Source organism: Apteryx rowi, unplaced genomic scaffold (assembly GCF_003343035.1).
Source record: "Apteryx rowi isolate R43461 unplaced genomic scaffold, aptRow1 scaffold_11, whole genome shotgun sequence".
In the NCBI taxonomy this organism is placed as follows: Eukaryota; Metazoa; Chordata; class Aves; order Apterygiformes; family Apterygidae; genus Apteryx; species Apteryx rowi.
The window spans coordinates 470,842-490,688 of NW_020447308.1; the positions used below are offsets into that span (position 1 = coordinate 470,842).

The window sequence follows — 19,847 nt, forward strand, 5'->3', positions numbered from 1 at the left end:
AGACAGTCATGGAGCATCAGAGTTTAGTTCTGAGGCTTTTGAGGGTTGGTACATTTTATAAATATCCAAGCTTAGCAGCATTGACTTGAGCTGGATGAGTAAAAGGCTGAATCAATTCACAGCACCCCTGTTCCCTGGGCACTGAGAGTGCAGATATGGACTGTGGATGAGCTAAGACGTGGTTACATCTTACCCCATAGAAATGTACATTTGTGTCTAAGATCTTGGACAGCTTTGGGGCATGAAACTAGAGATAACACATTTAAAAACTCTTCTCCTAAGAACTGAGCTGCAGAAAAAAAAGCAGATGAGTGTAAAGGAGGTCAAACTCTGGATCTGTTTATTGACATGGAAATTGCCATCTAAACTTCAGTTTCACAAGTACCCAGCCTCCCTGATCGTGTTCTGCTCCTTTGGATGTAGCCATTGTGCTTCTATCATGCCTGTGCCACTGGGCCCCTGTTGTGATCTGTGTTCCCTGAAAATGAGGAGCTGCTGTGCGGACAGCAAGGGTTACGTGCTAGCAAGGCGCTGCGATACCCCGAGACGTGTACCCAGGATCCATGCCAGCTTGGCATACGTCCCATGGGCAGCCACAGAATCAAACATCTCCCTCTGGTACTAACATTGCGGGTGATGTCCTCTTCACTCCTCACCACAAAGGTGTGATTTCTGCCCTCAGAGCAGAGGACAGCATAGATGACCTCATTCACTAGAAAGGCCTTTCACATCACACTGCCCTGTTGGACACCCCATGATCTTTCTTTGAAGCAATATCTTTGCTGCTTAGGGAAAGCAATAAGCTCTCAGTAGCCTCTCCCACAGCTCCACAGCAGGGGAGTCATTATGATCTCTTGTTATATAAATTATACCAGTCTATATCCAGCTGATATTTTTGTGGCATGCTTTGTGACCTGCACCTTGAAATGGAGAGGTCACCCCTTCCCACTGCAGTCAGGCTGTCCATCAGCGCAGAATATGGCAGAAGAGAGATGCACGCACCATGCAAAACCCAGACTGTCTGTTTTGCATACAAAGAATTGACAAGAAAGAACAAAAGTCATTCAAACCAAAATTGCCTGTTTACTTTTTGTGTTTGGAGAAATACAATGTATGTAGTCCCAACAGAGGCATCTTGCAGCAAGAGCTGAATTTTGCCTTTGCATCTCAAAAGCTGGAAGTCATGTGGGCCCTGGGAGTAACTTTAAAAAAAGCAAGAACCTGCCAGAAGGAATTCACAATAAAGGCAGAGACTTTTTTTTCTTGTGACTAAAACACCTGTCATGGCTGCCAGGACTCTACTAATTACCCAATAACTTTATTATATCCCACTTGGAAGAACAAACAATACTTGAAGTCTCAAAAATGAATAGCCTTTAGATGAGATTAATGCAGTCAGAATGACTGCACGGAGCCTGTATTCTCCATGTCCTCTCAGAGGCTCTGGAGAATAAAATGACTTGAAGATTCCCCTCTTTGTTGCTAGTCCTACGTAATAAAGTAATTGTGCAATTAGAAATAGATTACTGATGGGAGAGAGGCATTTTCTATGCAATGCAGGTAAAAGATAGACCTCTCTGAATAGGCTTGAATCTCAGTGCAGCATCTCTGTTCATCTTTGCTTGATCTGCTGGTAGCCCCAGGCAGCTTCCAGAAGGGAGAAAGGGAACATCTCTAGTTGACCATGCTTTTCCTCCCGTCTGAACTTAGCATTGTGTTTGATTCGACTGCCAAAAGGAGGTCCTCCCGGAAAGTTACAGTGTGATCCCCTTGTTCCCTGGCTCCTCAGGATCCTGTGTTTATGCAACACAAAAGGCTGCAGCACAGGTTAAAAGGTTTTACCTTGTGATGGAAGTGTTTGTATGGAGCTGCTGTGGGCTGGCAGCTGGGACCTCTGGGATATATGAGAATAAATGGAAGTGGGGAATTGTATTAATCTCTGATGTCCCCTGAGGTTTCTGGCCTTGGCAGCTGATAGCAAAGGCTGAAGTTAGAAGTTCTAAAAATAAAATAAAGCATAATCCTAAAATTGGGGTATAGCTGAATATTGTAAATTATCTCTGTAAGTGGGATGCAAACCTTTCTTCTCAGGTATAGTTGCTCTTTCCTTCACAACTTTATTTTACCTACAGGAACAAGCCTGCTCATGTTTAGGGAAAGATTAGAGTGGTGGATTAGAGTGGCGGTGCTCTTAGTGCGTTCACTCAGGTGCAAGGAGCCATGGTTTAGGTAGGCGATTGAAGGAGCCAGGATAGTGGTTCCTGGTCACTGTCTGCAGGAGGCAGATCAGTGTACGTGCTTTCGGCGCTGCTACGAAGCACGACTTCATCCTTGCGGGCTGTGTTCGGCGACCTGCTTCACAGAAAGGGGATCTGGGGAGGCACGTGGACGGGTCCCAGAGGGGCAACATTTGGCTGAGCTGGTTGTGAAAGCTGAGGCGTGTTGGGAACAGGAAGCTCTTTTGCACCCATGGGTGGGGAGGTGGCTGCAGGGGACCGGCGACCGCTTCATTTCTATCACAGCAGCAGTCATTGGTGCTTCGTGTGGGGGGACAGTGTGGAAGGAGAACCGAGACCTCTCCACCGGGTCCTTCAGCTTGATGGAGTGGCAGGATTGATAACGCAGCCCTGTGAGCAAGCAACAGATGGGGAATTGGGAATTAAGAAGTACTTGAGATGGTGGCAGACAAATTGGAGAGGACAAGGAGGAAGGAATCTCCTGGGTTTATCATAGTTCAGCTTTAAAGCCTGTGGTGCTGTCTTCTCTGTATCTTGCTGGGGGCTCTCTTCCTGCTGGCCTTGGGAGTCCTTGATTCCCCTTAGCACTGGAGAGGGGGGTGCTAGCAAGATGCTGAGCTCATCCCTGGGGAAACTCCCTCTGAGCTCCTGCTCTGGTGAGAGCAGCAAGACAATTATTGGGAGGCAGAGACATTAGGGAGTGGTGGAAGGATCCCCATTACTTCCATCTCAGGCAGCTAATTTTTCTTGATGCTTTCTTGCCTGTCTTTTGGTGCTCTGAGCTTTTTGTGGCACGGAGGAGAGGGTGGAGATGCTGCCATTTGCGGTGGTGGTGGGAGGTAACATGAGTTGATTGGGATCTGCTCCAGTATTTCTCATCTTGTCCAGGGGATGGTAATAAACCATTGCCGGTCTGTAAATGCAGCAATCAGTACTACACAGTCAGCAGGGCCAGTGGGTCTCCTTTCCCTGGTTGTGTGTGACGGATATGTGTGTGATGTTTTTAGGTCCTGTGGCAGTGATCAGCGGAGAGGAGGATTCTGCCAGTCCCCTCCACCACATCAACCACGGCATCACGACACCCTCATCCCTGGACGCTGGCCCGGACACAGTGGTGATCGGCATGACCCGTATTCCTGTCATTGAGAACCCCCAGTACTTCCGACAAGGTCACAACTGTCACAAGCCAGACACGTGTAAGTGCCCGGCCCAGCCGGATGCCCCTGTGAGGGCCAGGAGGAGGGTCGGGGAAATGGGGGGAAGGAGGGCAAGGAAGATGAGGTTGCAGAAGAGGATGAGGAAGAAGAGAAGGAGGCTTTTGAGGAGAATGGGTCTTGGTATGGTCCAGAAACCAAAGTGAATCTCAGGTCTCAGAAATCACAACATACATACAGGTGCTTCTGAAGGAGCCTTTCCACCCTCACATTCACCTCCTTTCACCCTCCCTGTACCACCCACCAGTCACCTTCCCCCCTTGCCTGAAAATGCTATTCAAAACAGGGCTCTGCCTTGCCTGCTTTGAGCACCATGTCAGAGGCATGAGCAAGAGCTTGTGTAGAAGCACGGGGCATTCAAGTGACCTGCTGCTTGTGGGGGGAAAGAACATGCCTCCCCTTCCTCCTCCAGCAGTTTCCCAGCCGTGTAGCAGCAGGACTTTCTACTTGGCTTCCCTGTGGTGCAAAGACAAGCTCAGGACATGTGTTCATAGATGGGGCAGGTGCATGGAGATAAAAAACAGAAGGTTTAGATGCTGAATGTCTTATATTCWTGGGCTTCTGTAAAGCTTGCAGTTTCCCTATATTAATCTGGGTTGTGAAGTCAGCCCATCAGAATAGCAGGTGGTGATAACCTGGCTCTCTCCCTTCAGCTCCCCTAAATTCTGAGCATAAAAGAAAAGCGCTGGGTAAAAGGATGCATTCTTGGAAGTCCCTCACTGCTTCCCATGACTGCTCTGGGGCGCAACCCTCCCCAAAGTGGGCTCCCATAGTCAGTAGTTGAGTTCTCCCTTGTCTTTTACGAAATCTAAGAAGCAAACTGAGCAATACAGAAGGTTCAGATAACATTCCTCCTGTTATTGTTCATCTTTCTGGTATTTCTTGGTTCTAGGCAGAACCCGATCCAATAAAAAGGTTGGAAAGGTGTTGTACTGTCTCTGTGGGCCAGGCAGAAGCAGGGGGTAGCACACTGAAGTCTGCTTCCGGCTCTCCACTTTGCTTTTGCTGACTCATGAGGCTAAGGAAAGGTAATTCAGTATCTGGAACAGAAGCGCTGGTAGGAGTCCAATCTCCTAACCTGCAGAAATTCGTTCATCGTTAAACGTTAGGCAGAAAGTTGCTTCTCTATGGCTGTAGCTCTCCCCATCGGACGAAGGGGAGCTGCAGCCGCCACTCCTGCTGTGGTATCGCTGGGGCAGCCCACCGCGCACCCTCCTGCACACTGCGAGGAAAGCCAGGAGCCGAGCCTCGTGTGCCGGGTTGTTGATCATCGTGCTTCAATTGGCCAGAGCAATGGGGCGCATCCAATTAATGCGCCTGGCTTTCCCTTTGATTTTTATTTTAATGTAATTATTTTGGTCTGTTTGTAGAGAGGGGGAGGAGGGGGTGGTTTAGGCAGGAGCTGGTGAAGCTGAAAGTAGTGTGGGGTTAGTTTTTGCCGTTATTTATGTTTTACATTTCTTATACCACCTCATCTCAAAGTGATTTACAAACTCTGATGGCTTGTTTTTTTCTCTTTTTTTTCCACCTTCCGTACTCTCTCAAAACTATTCAACCTTTGCGCCGACCGTTTTGATATGCTAGTGCTATTGCAGTTACGCAGTAGTAGAGGTTCAAACTCAGAGGATTAAGTTTTGCTCTGAGCGTTTGCCCTGTGGGGCTTGTCAAATTTAGTAAGGTTGCAGGGAAAGTAGCTCGCAGCAGGATTTGGCCTCAAAGTTTCATGGGGCTATTTGATTAGGATCTGAAAAGTTCAGTGCACAGCAGAAGCGCTTGGCGGTGGCATCTGGAGCCGTTTCTCCTGTGGAATGTGCCACAGGGAGAAAACGTAACACTACCAGTAAGTACGGACACTTTGAAATGCATGGAAAATCACTTGCTTCTGTGCTAACCTTCCCAAGCCCCATCTTGGAGCTCCAGGTTTCCCAGGGCTGCGAGGCAGGATTGCTGAAACTAAATCCAGTGCAAAGATGCTACATTTGAGTGCTAACAAGGGGGAAAACACAACTGGATGTTGTCAGGTCAAAAACCTTTTCAATTTTTGGAATTATTTACCATTCACAGGGCAAGAAATAGGCTCTGAGACCTTGGGCAGAGCTGGATTCGGTATGTTTCTGTATTCTAGTCCCCAAACCTGTAAGACTTCATTTGGACAAAACTTCTTTGACTTAACTGCTGGCTTTCCTTAAGGCTGGAAAGTTTCATAATTCGCCTTTTAAAATAACCATGCTTTGGGAAGCTTTCACCATTAAAGGGTGTGTTTGATCCGATGTGCTGTGCTCAACTTGAACCTGAGCTGGGGAGCACAGCTAGAGAATGTTTGTTGCTGCCGTACGTTTTCCTACTGGAGGGATTGCTTTCTCTTGCACTGAGCTGGGGCACAAACACTTCTTCATTTGTTGCCACGCAGAGAGAGAGGGCGCTGCTTTAGGCTGGGGAGCACCTTGACACCCGGCTAAGTCCATGCCAATGCAAGCAGTCACCTCGCTTCTGCCAGCCATCGTGCATCGCAGCCCCCACCAGCCACAAGGCTATGCAGCCTGGCCTGAGCAAGGCACTCGGTGGCACCCAGCATCTCTCTTTTGCATTGAGATGTTGCTAGAACAACTCCTTCAGCAGGCAGTTTCTCTCATTCCATCTCTAGACTTCTCTCCTTCCTTCCTTCATTCTGCCAGTATCACCATACTCTTGGATGTTGTCTGGGCTGAGGACGTGTCGATATCCATTACCGAGCTGCAATGAGGAGAGCGAACTCTATATGCTTAATGCAGTATTAATAGTACATTGATGTGATATAGATTTCTGTCACCCTCCATACTAGCAAACATCGCTTATCACGCAGGGATGACGGATGTTTATTCCCAGACACTTAGCTCTGCATAATGGAATTGCAGCTGAAATATGGAGGACAGCTCCCTGCCCGCTGAGCTGTGGCCCTGCTCGCCTCTGCCACACCGCACTGTCCTGTGGGTTCTCCCCCAGCAGGCCCAATAGTTAATGTGTCTACAAGGAGGCAGAGATGTATTTCTCATGGGGGATGCACTTTGCTCCCACCAACAGGATGAAGGATGCAGGAGCCTGCTCTCACCTCCAACTTTCTGCAGTCTGTGCAGTTGAAGTTTGTTTCTTACCCACGCTCTGCTACAGCCTGAATTAGAGGAGCAGGAGGGACTCAGAGACCTTCTTCCATTGCTGGCTGAGAGCTTCCTAAAGAGGCATGGAATAAAGCGCACCAGCCTGTTTTCTCGTAACTCTTTGGGGAGACGCTCCCTGCATCCTCATGCAATACCTCCAGGGCATTCTGGGCAGCAATAGAGTTTGCAACAAATCCTCATTTCAGCCACCCTCAGCCCCACCTGAAAGGTTAGGCAAAGAGCTGGGCTGACAACAGAACAGTCCAAAGATTCAACTTCAGAAGAATAAACTAAAGTACACTTTTCCCCCTGCTTTCTGGCATGCATAAGAGCAGCAAGTGGCATATCTGCTTGGCAGATGTCAACAGGAGGAACAGCAGGTTGTGATAAGTTTGCACCTCTCTATATTTGGAAATAAACACATGAGAGGAGACAAACAGGACTACCTGGCTGTGGAGCAAGTACCGTGGACAAAATACCTGATGAGGAGATAGGGTGGGGGGACCAGATGGCTCCATCCTATGGCAGGGGTTTCCCTAATGCAGAACATGAGCCGTTCTACCCTCGTTTGTGTCCAGTAAATGGCCATCAGCCCTTGCAGGCAGGAGACATCAGTTCATTACAAAAAAAAAAAAAAAAAAAAAAGGTCAGTGAAAAAACAGGGAGCATAAGTCTGGAATAATTTCATGAGGTGGCTTTTAAGCTGTTGGTAGGACAAAGTTTTCCTGGATGTGCTTCTTGGCAGTAGCAGCAACTTTTTACCTTAGCTCCATCTCCTTATGTTTAGGATTTGAAAATGCAAAATGGATAATTATGAATAGCTGGAGATTTTGATGGTGGAAGACTTTGGTAACGTTTCAGATGAAACATTTTGGAGGCTTATTTTACTTTAATAGCAGTAATTAATAATCAGCATAATGCATCAGATGCAGATTAGAAGTTCTTGGATCTGATTTCTCAAGCTACACAAATGCCACAACACAGTCTTGAAGTTGCTCTGTTCCCTGGCATTTCTGTTTTGACAAAATAAATCTTCTCAAGAAAGGCATAAATCAGAGAAAAAATTCCAAAGCTCAATGGAAAAAATGAGACTGGGGTGCGGACCTTCTATAGATCCTTGTCTGTCTCCTGGGGGTGGATGCTAAGTTCCCACTAAAACTGTGCAGCTAGACTTTTTGGGCAAGTGTTTTCATTTTGGTGGAGATTATTGCTGGCTGCTGTGAGGACACAACTGGTGCTTGCTCTATTTTCTTCTTGCAGGACTGGTGTAGTCTCGGGACTATGATGCATTCTCCACACGGGTGGAGCAGCCGTCCTTCCGTAGAGTCCTAATGAGGGTTTTTTTCAACCTCATTTATTACAGGCTGCCCTGACATAATTACATATTCGAAGTTAGTAATTACACGTATTCATGCTAATTAAGTAATTAGATATAATTACACTAACTGTAAATACATGGTAATCGGCTAAAAAGAAGTACTTCAGAAAAAAACAAGGCAAATCACACAATAAAAGCGCCATCAGCACTCTTTCACTCAGTACTTTGTCTTTATCTTGTATTTTCAATGCAGTTTAAAAGGAGCATTGTGGTCATTTCAAAAATCGTATTTTTTTAAACAAATGGATTTCCTTACCTCTGCTTGTAATAAGACTTGAAAACAAAATGAGAAAGACATTTTATAACCCCAGTTTATCTTGCCGCCATTAATTCTTCTTGTTCACTTAATGTGTCCTATTCATCCTGGGCATGGGAAGCTAAAAAGTCTGTATCATTTCTATTTTTGGTCAGTTTATGTCCCCATTTTCACCAAAACACCAAATTCAAACCATAAATATTTGTAATTTCATTTGGTTAAAAACCAAAACTGTTGGTATTAAAAAAGGGAAACCGTTAATTATTTTTATTATTATTATTCCCAGAGGTGAGAGGATTTGTCAAATTTTTTTTTCATGAAATGTAAGGGTGGAGCCAAATCTGAACTGACAGCAGGTCTCAGTCCCTCCCACAGGTCCCTGCTGGTTCTCCAGTTTCTCCAAACTTCTCTTTTTCTCCTCTCTCCTCTAACATAAAAGCCCAGCCTCTTCTTCAGTAGGACCTAACTCCCGTTACTGCCCTCCATGGACACTCCTGGGCCACTACTCTCTTGCACTGGGTCTCCTCACTGTTTTATGGTCTCATCCTTCAAAGTCAAGCTGTATGTGATAGTTATGGGGAAATCAATGGGGACCTATGGGTAACCATATAACTTTTCAGCATGTTCTGCTATCCAGTTCTACGTCTCCTCATTTGCTCTACCGAAGCCTAGGTTTCTGGCTTGGGTCTGTGGAAAAAACTCAGACCTCAGTGCTCAGCAGGTGAAAGGCAGTGGTGGTCTCTGCCACAGTGGTCTGCCTCCATATTTCTCTTCCCTCTGGTTTGTGGTAGCCTCTAATAGAAACTGCTCTGAGCTCCAAGTGTTGATGTGAGCTTCCTGCAAATGGATTTGGATGTTGAAGAAACCCTGCAGGCAACGGCTGTCTATTTCCAGAGCAGATGTTGCAGGTATCTGAAGAAAAGTGCAAGCAACAAAAACTAATACTTTTATCACCATCCAGAGCAGAACTGAACTTCCCCTGACCCCAGCATCTCCTTCTCATTCCCCTTCCCCAGACTGTAACATCTGACTAGCAGGAAAGATTGCTTGACCAGTGGGACTTGATCTAACTTGCTCAACTCTTATCCTCTCTCTCAACTGGTTTTCCTTTCATTGTTGTACTCCTTACCTGTGGCTACTTTATGTTCTACATGGCTTCATCCAGCTCAGAAAGAGTGAGTGGAAGAAATACCTACATTTTCCAGATTGCAGAAGTCCAATCTATGTTTGCAGAGGCAGAGTGCCCATCCCATCTATAGCACGTATACTTAGAGTTGCAACTTCAGGCTCAGTGAGTCGATCTACAGACCTTCTTGCCATGAGTTTGCTACAGAAACCAGAGTGTTTCCAGCCATCCTGGAATAGCTGGCAGAACCTTTTATGTGTATCTTGCCCCCTAACAAGCTCTGCAGGTGCTTTCTATGTGGTTGTATCGAGGGAAAGCCAAGCGGCATAGGAGGGTGAAAACTGCCACTCTGGTTTCCCCTGCTTGGACCCTGCTTGCTTGGGAAGGAGCTGCTGTAGCCAACAGTGCGATGCCTGGTGGGACAATCCTGTCTCACTCCAAATGTGACATACATGCTGGCTTTATTTGCATACAAGCCAATTACCTCCTGCAGCCGTTTGGGTTTTAGATCCTATCTGTTACTTTAATGTGTGTTTACTGAAGATGTTTGTAGCAACAATTCAGATCAAAGGCAGCTTAAGCAGAATTCAGCCCCAGCGTGAGGAACTGAAGCTGACAGCTTAGCTGCAGTGGGTGATGGCACTTTGGAGAGAGACGTTCCTGGTGATGGAAATCTATTAGAAGAAGAAACCCTTAAATCAAGCAGAACACTGTTTTGTGCTGCTGACATTGACTTGCCACTAGAGAGACTGCAGTGGTGGAGGAAACACTCCTGTATACAGACATCAAACAGTGGGCAAGGAAGTGTTTTTCCCATGAACAACTGTATGCCTGTCCCTCTGCCTGAGAGCATCTCCTTAGGACCCTTTAATCCTACTGTCTGTATAGGGGTGACAACTAGGATTAGCTTGCCTGGGGTGATTTCAGAAAGGGAGCCAGTGATGTGTCAACTGTCGAGTAGTTAACAAGGCAAGTGAGGAGATGTCCCAAGCTGATTTCCTACTGGATTTGGAGTGGCTCTAACACAGCAGGCTGCTCTCACTGCCTAGCAGCCTTGTCCCTACATCAAATGGATGGTTTACTCCCAGGCAGCTAAAGCAACAGGCCTCAGCCTCCCTCAGACTGGGATATGACTGCCTGAGATGTGCACCATTTTGGTGAGGATGCTCCTGCTACTCCATATGGCATTCAGCTCCTTGTCTGAGCGCTCCCTATGCCCTCACCTGATAAAGGTGCTCTGCGCTCACGCACTCGCCCACCGCACAGCTCTTCCAGCATCCATCCACCCCCATGCCTGCCCCACCATCCCTGTGTGCACAGGCACATGTTTCCCCCACTGCTCATCTGTGCACCGTCATGAGCAGTGTGGTACAAAACCTTTGCTGAACTATCTTGGAGCTCCTCTTCATTTCCCACAGCACAGTGGCACCTACACTCCAAACGCCTCTGTGTCACGAAGGATGCTACCAGCGTGAGGGCTGACTTTTGCTAAGTGCTCTGTCATTCCTTGGCAAAGCTAGGGACACTGTGGTGGTTTTGTCCAGGCAGTTCCCCTGCTGTGGATTGCTCAAAGCCATTGAAAATGGTTGCATCTCCATTTTCTAGCAGGTTTTAAGGCCTTGCAGTGCAGACTTTTTTCCACCAGTGGCCTGGCATGAGTCAAGACACATTGCAGCTGGGTGAGAGAAAAAGAGTGGGGCAAGTGAGGGCTAAGGGAGGTGCTCATTTCCTAAGTTAGCGGCTATGTCCTCGTGTATTGGTGTTTCTATCTACCCAGCCACGTTTGTGGTGCTCTTGACCCCACCTTGGTCTTAAAGCTGAAACAGACATCCATGCCAGGGGAAGGCAGGCTCTGTTCAGCAGCCGCTGCACCTCATGCCTGGAGCTTCCTCCCAGCAAGGAGAGAGACGGTGACATGGTGTGTGACCTGAGGATATTGCTAACTCAGGCAGCCCTGGTGCCAGTGATAATGAAGAAGGTTTCAGAATAATCTCCTAATGGCTCATTGATTGTGTGAATTAGGCTGTGGGTTGCTTTAAAAATAGCTTGTGTGTGTGTACGTGCGTACGGGTAGAGTTGCAGTACTGATTTATTTTGGCCACCAGTTAAATATTTATCTTGTTTTTAACAAGTTTACTGCRACTTCTAATGGTTAGATGTTGGGAAAGTAGCTTGAGGCTGGTGCATTTTTATATTCCTGGGCTGACAGGGATGTGCCCGTGGTTTGCTGTGATACCTGGCCCCGGGATACCTCTACAAGGCAGTGGGCAGCTCCCAGAATTTGCAAGGAGATCATGTTGTGACTTTTTAGTCAAACCAGGGTGCTTTTCAGTTTTAAAATCTAACTCTCAGATGCACATGAGGGATTCATCATGAGCAGACAGGAACTGACTCTCTGGTTAGAAGAACGTGTCCTCTTTTTCTGTGGTAGTTGTCCAGTTAAATTATGATTCCTAATTAAAAATAGATGCTGTTGTTTAGGAGTCAGGGGTGGGTTTGCATGGTGGCAAACACAGCAGGAATGTTGTTAGTAGCACTGCTCTCTGGGACAAGAAGTATTGTCTAAAATCTGAAAGTGATGTTATATGTCAGTAGAGGTTAAAAAACAAAAACCTTTGAGTGCTACTTTTGGGTTAGGCAGCCTAAAATACCCTATTCAGCTCTGAAAGCTGAGGGAAGACCCAAGTAAAAAGATATTCTGCCTAAAGGGCTTCTTGCATCAAAGGAGACTCTTGTTTCCAGCCTAACATGGTGGCTGGCTCTGGGGAGAAACCATGCGAAGGCAGTGTGACTGCTCATGCTTCTGGGCTGCACAGGGGCAGGCAGGGCAGCACTGCTCTCTGAAGAGCAGAGCTCTCTTGCCTCATGAATAATATATAACAAAAATGCAGAAATTGTCATTTTTAGTTGCAGAATGTTTCCAGCCTGCCTTGCGATCCTTGTGGCTTTATCGCTGCTGTCAGTCCTGAGTATGGACAGGGAGTGGATTCACTGCGGACGGGGTCAGTGAAATGGAGGGAGCTGATACTGCTAATTGAAGCAGATGCGGTGCAAGTTGGTGCTCTTTCAGCTTGTGCACGAGTGTTTTGCTGATGTGCTCCTGAACTCCTGACCCGAAACAGCTGTCTTATACTGTAGTTAAGTGTAAAGCACTAGCCTTGTTGAACTGAACGTGATTTACTGAAGTGAACAGACTGGGTTGAGAACTCGGCAAACCCATTTCCATGTGTAACCAATACAAGATTTGTATGCGAGTGTCTCGAGGTGAAAAGTACATCCAATTCACAGCATGTAAGGATTGCTCTGGAGGTCCGGGCTTGTCTCCCTTTAAGGCAGGGTTTATTGCATAATCCATTTTCAGACTCCTCCATGCTCATTCCTAAGCAGACTATAACTTACCTGATGCTGAACCCTGTTTGAATCTGCTTTTGGGGCCTTCTCTCCCTGCCCTTACCTGAATGGATCTGTTTCTGAGACAGGAACAAATGGAGACTCAGTGAAAGCACAAGAATTTCTTTATGTACCACATCAATAATCAGTCAGTCCTGCCACCTGCATCAAAGGGTGGTCAATACAGGATGCAATACTCCAACTAGCCGTAACTTTCAGCCTCATGCAGACTGAGCTTGTCTTAATTTTTGTTAGTTCCAAGTTCTTATTTATCACTGGTCCTGCAGCAGTACCTATGGTTCTCTGAAGCGGTCATGGGTCTGCAAAAATGTCACACCTTTCTTTGAGCCCTACTAACTTATTTTTCTCAATGAATTGGAGCACCGAGTTCCAAAGGTTAATATACCTACATATTTTTATACATATACATTCGACCTATTTCAAAAGTGCTGTTTTTTCATGTTTGAGTACCTGTTCTTGTCTTAAAAGTATTAACAGGTTCTACATTATCCTTCCCTGTCCCATTTACCACACTGCCTTCTTTCCCTTTGCCAGGGTAAAGGAATTGATTTATTCATTTTCCCTAAAAGCATCTCTTAAATTCAAGATGAACAATCTCTCTGGCTCCCATAAGTGTGACTAGGAGAAAACACAGCTAAGTCTCCTAAGTGTATATGGCAAATCTGCAATTAGAAGAAAACACTGGAACAAAATGACTTCAGCCCTTGTCTCCCTTCCCCCAGCCCTTCTCAGCCCCCCACCTCCCTCTTGCAGGATTAAGCTAATCCTCAAATGAGCAAGATCTTTGGGAAAGCAAAGAAGCAAAGTTAAACCAAGGGAGGGGAAAGAAAAATCCTCCACACTCAACACTAATAAGGAAATTACTGGCGTCCTACATTATGAATTGGATGAATTTTTAATGGTTAGAAATGCAGTTGATTTATAATGCATCCATCCTGGACTGCAGGGCTTGTCGCCAGCTAATAAATAAATGACAGGTCCCTTGTATTAAAAGTATCAGTCATTTTACATCTCTGCACTGTAATTGATGTGGAGCATTGAGCAAGGGGACATGATGGCCACTAGGTGTAAACCAAAAGCAAAGGACCATGTGCCTCAAGCTATACCCAAGATCTTGATGCAGCAGAAGGTCAAAGCCCACTCTCCAAGGCTTATCTTGGGCAGACAATGGCTTCTGCTCCTATCCCATTACTTACAAATATAAAGCCAAGAATATAAAAAGCTTGGGAGAGGGTTCATGACTTCAAAAAGGTAATTTTAAGCACCGCTCAGCACCCTGTTTGATGTGTCTTATGCTCTAGGACAAGTTAGTTACCCCTCGAAAGCATTAGGAGCTTACAATGAGACGTCTCCACCTAAGCTGGCTGCCCAAGGCTTCCTTCCTACACAGTGGAAGGGAATAGGGTGCTTTGGGTCTGATCTGGGTTAGAGATCTTGTTTAGGACGAGGTAGGTTGCACCGTCTGTTCTCTCGATGGTACTGGCTACCAATGCAGCCAGGGAGAGACTAGCTCAGAGTCACAGATCAACATGAAATCGTATGAATCCCTCTAAAAATGTTCACAGTGAAGGATGTGTTAAAAATAAATACTGGGCAAATTCCAGAGATGGGCTGGGCTGGGACTACCCTGTTCTAGTAGCTAGATCCCAGCAGGGCATGAAAGTCAGGGGAACCTTACTGAAAGCACAGGAGGCAGCTGAGCCTTTGAGGGATGGGCTATAATGTTTCCCTCTCCTTAACAGAGAGAAGTAAGCCAGCACCTTGCATGGTCACTGTTTCTGGAAAGAGGAGTTTCTCCCTGGAGCCTAGCAATGAGCTGCCAAGCATCTTCATCTCCATTTTACAGATGARGAGAGGCAGCCGGAAAGGCATCGATTTGTTCAAGGTCACAACAGGTTGCTGCCAGCTGGCAGTCTGGCCCATGTTCAGCCTGCTGGACCATGTTGCCTGTTTACAAGTTGCCTCCTGAAGTTCTTTCACAGCCAGTCCTTTGCCAAGTGGAGTCAGGAGTTTAGATGGAGAAATAGGTTCTTGGGGCTATCAGCTGTATATTATGATCCTGCAGTATGCAAAACAGCTATTCTGAGCTTTTCTCTCTCCTTTCCAGATATGTTAGATCAAATTCTCCCTCACCTCTCAGATACATGCATTGTGGTGCACCATGCTGCAGTCTAATATGTTACTTTTTTGCTCTGACAACTAATTCAGAAGAGACCTTTCCTAGCAAACCTTCTAGGAGTTCTGCTGACCTCATTCCACCTAGGCATTGCCTCCTGGCTGGCTTGGTAGGAGTCATGCTGGGCTTGAAGGAAGAACAGTTGCTTTTTACCTTGGCTTTAGTTCTTCACTGAAGGAATTGAATGGGAAACCTCGGATATAAGACTTGCTGCCCAAGGAAAATGCTGCTTTCCAAGATACAGACTTTCATCTTGACCTGGAGGAAGGGAGCACTTACTGCCTTATTTATTACATTTCCCCATAGTAGTGTAAACACTATATCCATAATAGATATGGATCTTATGAATAATATAGAGATTTGAACTAAGTAATTGCAGTGCTTTTTAATACAAAAGATCTTCAGCATCAAGTAGTATTAATGATCTGTCTTGATATGCTCTCTACTGAGGGCAATTGCAAACTCCAGTTCCGTGAGAATTTGAGAAATTGGGTCAGATACCCTAATGTGCTCTTCATCCACTGTGTTCCCTTTGGGACACTACAGAAAGAGTATCCTGTATGCTGATTTTTTCAGCTTTTCCTAGATCCTCCAAAGGTGGGAAGGCTGAATGAGTTTTGGGAAAACAAATACCTTTTGTAGGCAGACTGGGCTGGGTTGTCAGAGGAGACAACTTTGGGAGGAAATGTAATACAAAGATCCTAGCAGTTCTCTGTGGTCACTAACAGTTCTCTAGACACTCTTTGGAAGAGCAAAATGATTAGTTACAGTGATATGGCTAAATTCAGGCAGAAGTAATGAGATGCTCTGTCTATGCTGATGTGAGTCCCTTCTCTTCAAGCTAGTTTTAATTTGAAGTTCTCCTTTGCACTTGCTCTCCAAAACCTTTATGCAGCCTTGCTGCTATGTGCTGTTAAACAGGTGCTGCATTTTTAGAGAAATTCTATCTAAAGTCCAGGCAGTCATTAATGGCTTAAAATCTTTTGGGATGAATGCAAGATATTATTAATAATTATTAAGATTTAACACCTAATACTTCTTTGCAGTTGCATCATTGTGGGGGTAGGATAATGTCTTAGTAACTGCGGGATCTGCTGTGTGGTCATTGGATGTTACATCAGCATTTTCATGAAGCAGCCACTTGTCTAGTAGCTCAGCTGGCTAGCAGTTAGTGCTCCTGAGCTGGCTTTCCTTGTAAATGTGTTGGGTGTCGTGTGTTACAGCTGCAAAGCTGGAAGGCCTCTTTAAATTAATGGAGCTGTCTTAGAAGGTTATGAATGCTTTTTCGATTTTTTCCCCCCCCAAACATATCATCTCAAGCCCTGAATCAGGCTGTTAACCTCTCTTTCATTCTTCTCTTTCTAGCCACGTTCCACTTTAAAGTTGTTCTGTTTCCTTCTCCCACCACCTCCATTTTAATAGGAATGAGGGCAGGGAAGACCTGTGGGCTTTCTGTCCAGTCCATGTCCTGTGTCCTAGTGTAGTTGGTGCTGGGAGAGAAGAGGAAGAGATGGCTTGCTGACCTCTGTGGGCTGTGTCGAGCAGGGAGCGTGGGTTCAGGTGTTTCTTTGCTAAAGGAATGGTCGCTCATTAACAGTCTGTGCCCTGCAGATAACTCTTATTGATCATCAGCTGCTTAATCAAAAACTCTATCACAGTTTGCTTCGATTATTCTTTTCCATTTCATCATCTCTAGAGAATAAGCTTAGCTGAAGTTAATGTACTCATTATGCAGTTGGGAAACCACTGTCACAGACTGGTATGTAAATCTCAGGTTTTAGGAAGGTTTGTGTCTTCTGTCCTGCATGTAGCAGGATTAATATATTGGGTGCATATTCATCCACTTTATGGGGTCAAACAGGCTATGGGAGAGCTCTGCTAAAGTGCATTTTGATCTGCCCCTGGATGGCAGTACTCACCTTCCAGCTCATCTGGGAGTCCAAGCTTCAAACCTAAGTCCTGGCAGTCCCAGTGTAGCAGTGAATAGCACTACTATTACACTGTAGAGGTAACCCACACTCCTCTTTCCGGAGATATGTGGTGGCCCCCATATCACTGTAAATACCTCTCAACATGTGCACCTGGACTGCCGGAGATTTCTCTGCTGCCTCCCTCCCCCCCGTCGTAGGTGGGTGTTTGGTTCGAAGCCACTTATGGATTTGTCACTGTTGGCAATCACTTGGCAATTGGGTGAAAAGAGGGGTTTTCTCCATGTTGGAGACAGAGCGCTTGGGAGAGTGGATGGAAGAGCTGGGCTGGGGGATGACCTGTGTAGCAAAAAGGAGCAGGAAGGCCTGGGAATGGGTGTCTGAGTATGGGTGGCATGTAGAGGAGAAGGGTATGGAAACAGCACATCTGAAAGGTGTGAACCAGGTGAGGGAGATGGGCAGAGAGCTGAGTGGTGAGCCATGATGGCAAATGTCTGCTTAGCTGGACCAGGCCTTTGTTTTTTATTTTCTGCTGGTCTGCATGCAAAATATATATATATGTGTATAGACACAGAACTGGTGACTTAAAGCCAATGTAGGAGGCTGAGTCTCCTTAGTTTTTTCACAAGTCTCTTTGGCTATCTAAAGAGATCTTGGCACTCCCCAAACCAGCACCTTGAGTTTGTTGCTGTTGAATATTTTACTGATGCAGTTGGGGACACATCTGGAAAGCTGCTCTGTGAACAGTGGGTTTACTCTTTTAGAAGCCATCAAAACAAAGCTCTGGAGAGAGGAAGAAAGAAGTCTTTTCAGGAAGCGGCAAAGATATTTCCCAGTACTTGCCATGTCTTTAATGACAAGCTATGAGAAGTGGCAGGACAATCTGAATGGGGTGCACAGCAAGGTCTTGGGAGGGAAACCTTGACATAGGAGTGCTGTTTATCTGCTGCCACTCCAGTCTTATTGGAGGTTCTGATATTGCTTGATCTCCTGCTATGATTCATTTCCCTTTTGTCTTTTAGCATTTGCTGCATGAAAACCTTCTCCTTGATCCTTTACACTATCAGGGCTAAATATTCCATGCTGGTTATGGTGTTGCAATGACCTAATTTGATTGTTGAGGGTTGTGTCCTGTACAATGTTGTCTCATTTTTTCAGTAGTCGATACAAACTCAAATTTATTTTTTTTAAAAAGAAAGTAAATGGGGGCAGGAACCCAGCATCCACGGCCAAGCTTATACCTGCAGCTCTTACCTTGTTGCCTGGCTGTGAGACTGCRATGGCATATGTAGTTCAGCCTGAATGGGACCTCCAGGCTCTTTTTTTTTTTCTGCCAGTACTGAAGGGGAGAAAGGATCGAACCTACAGCAGAGAAAGGCCCTCATTTGTAGCCGCTGGCACCTCTGATTTGCCTCAAGGAGTCATTATTCCAACAGGCTGGACGCCCTCTTGTTGGAGCTTATCTCCGGAGGGGAGGTTTAGCTGTGTCTCCCCATGGGACCCTGGGTGAGTGTTTAGCTTTCTCATTTTGTCTCCAATTAGATTCTCGGTCCTTTGTACCTCTGTGTTTCACCTGCGCGTGCCATGCTTGACTCAAAGACACTTGATCTGCCTTACCCCTCCATTATTTATGACTAGCTCAGAGGGGAAAAGGAGGGTCTGGTCTCGATTTGTGTGACTCATTTGCATGTGAAATAAGCATGTCGTTTCTGAAGATGTGGCAGCAGTCTGGGTCTCCTGGCCATGCTGATCTCATTCAGGGAGGCTTCAAAAGCTCCTTGAAGGCTCTGACTTGGTGAGCAGTRGTGGAGTGGCAAGGCTTGGTCATCAACTGGAAGTGCCAGTGTTTCTGCAGAGATCTTTCAGAAGATGGTATGTTTTCAGCAGCTCATAAAGGAAGTGCCAGCCCAGTGTTTGGTCTATAGAAAAAAGAATCTGCTTTTGCAAACTAGAAATTGAATTAAGCACTTAGCTCTGGGCTTGTGGGCTGTCTCTGCCAGCTGGGTTTGCTGGTTTGGCAAGTTATTCAACTGATCATTTCATTGCTATTTTTCTCACGGGACCCGGACTTTCTTCCTTAGTTCTCAGGGTATTCTTCATTCACAACCCTGCCTCCTTCTGTCCAGTTGGGCATTCACTGGCTTTTGGTTTAAAAATGGATTCATTGTGGTGACAGAGCAGGAGTCAAGTACGCATTGGCAGGGAAAATGGACCTTGATTTCTGCAGCTTTAGCTGCAGTTAGGAGTTGAATAAACAAGTCAAACGATAAGCGCTCCTGGTGTGCCATCAAGCAGACTCCCTTGGCTTGGGCCAAGGATTTAGCTGTGGCAGGATGAAGGCAGGTAGCAGAGCAGTTGAAGCACTGGAGTGACCTGTGTGGTAGGGGAAGGACTGCCCCAAAATAGAGAACAGTAATGTGAGCCTTGATGGCATGAAAAGTGGGAGCAGGTTGGGCATTGGCCAGTTACATGATCCTTGTTGGCAGGATATCAGATCTTCATGGATCAGGTATCTGATACAGTTGAGTCAATGTTCCTGATTTGTTCTCAGTTTGAAATATGTAATCAAAATCAAATATGAAGTCTCTTTAAGAAGAGACTGCCACAGAGCAGCTGGTTAAATGTAGCAATCAATGTATCTGCTGTGGAATGTTTCCTGCAGAAATATTACATCCTCTCTCATTTACTTGATGCTCTTCAGGGTGAATCAATCAAAAGACATTGCATACAAATAGTTCAGCCTATGATCCTGTGTGTCCATTAGAGAGGCATTTGCTCAGTGTTAATGGACCTGTTGATTAACAAACAAACCATTGCTTTTTAAATAGAAATCTGTTACTTGATGGCAATTGTTAGCATTTGATATTCTGTCGCCCCGTCTCCCCTATGCATAACTCACACCCTGTGCCAATGCAGGCAACTGCTGTAACAAAACCCAGGTCTGCATTGCTTGAGAGAAAAAAATTGGTTGATGTCTCACACAAACA

The 19,847-nt window shown here is 45.8% G+C and overlaps 1 protein-coding gene across 6 annotated transcripts in view; it reads left to right on the top strand.

Annotated features, from left to right (window-relative positions):
• The window catches only part of NTRK3 (neurotrophic receptor tyrosine kinase 3), a 239,082-nt gene that overhangs the window by 133,911 nt on the left and 85,324 nt on the right, over nt 1-19,847 (top strand). For all 6 annotated transcript variants that reach the window (XM_026074065.1, XM_026074089.1, XM_026074100.1 and 3 more), the window contains one exon: nt 3,245-3,433. In XM_026074065.1, the coding sequence (XP_025929850.1) occupies nt 3,245-3,433 (189 nt within the window). The remainder of the gene's footprint in view (nt 1-3,244; nt 3,434-19,847) is intronic.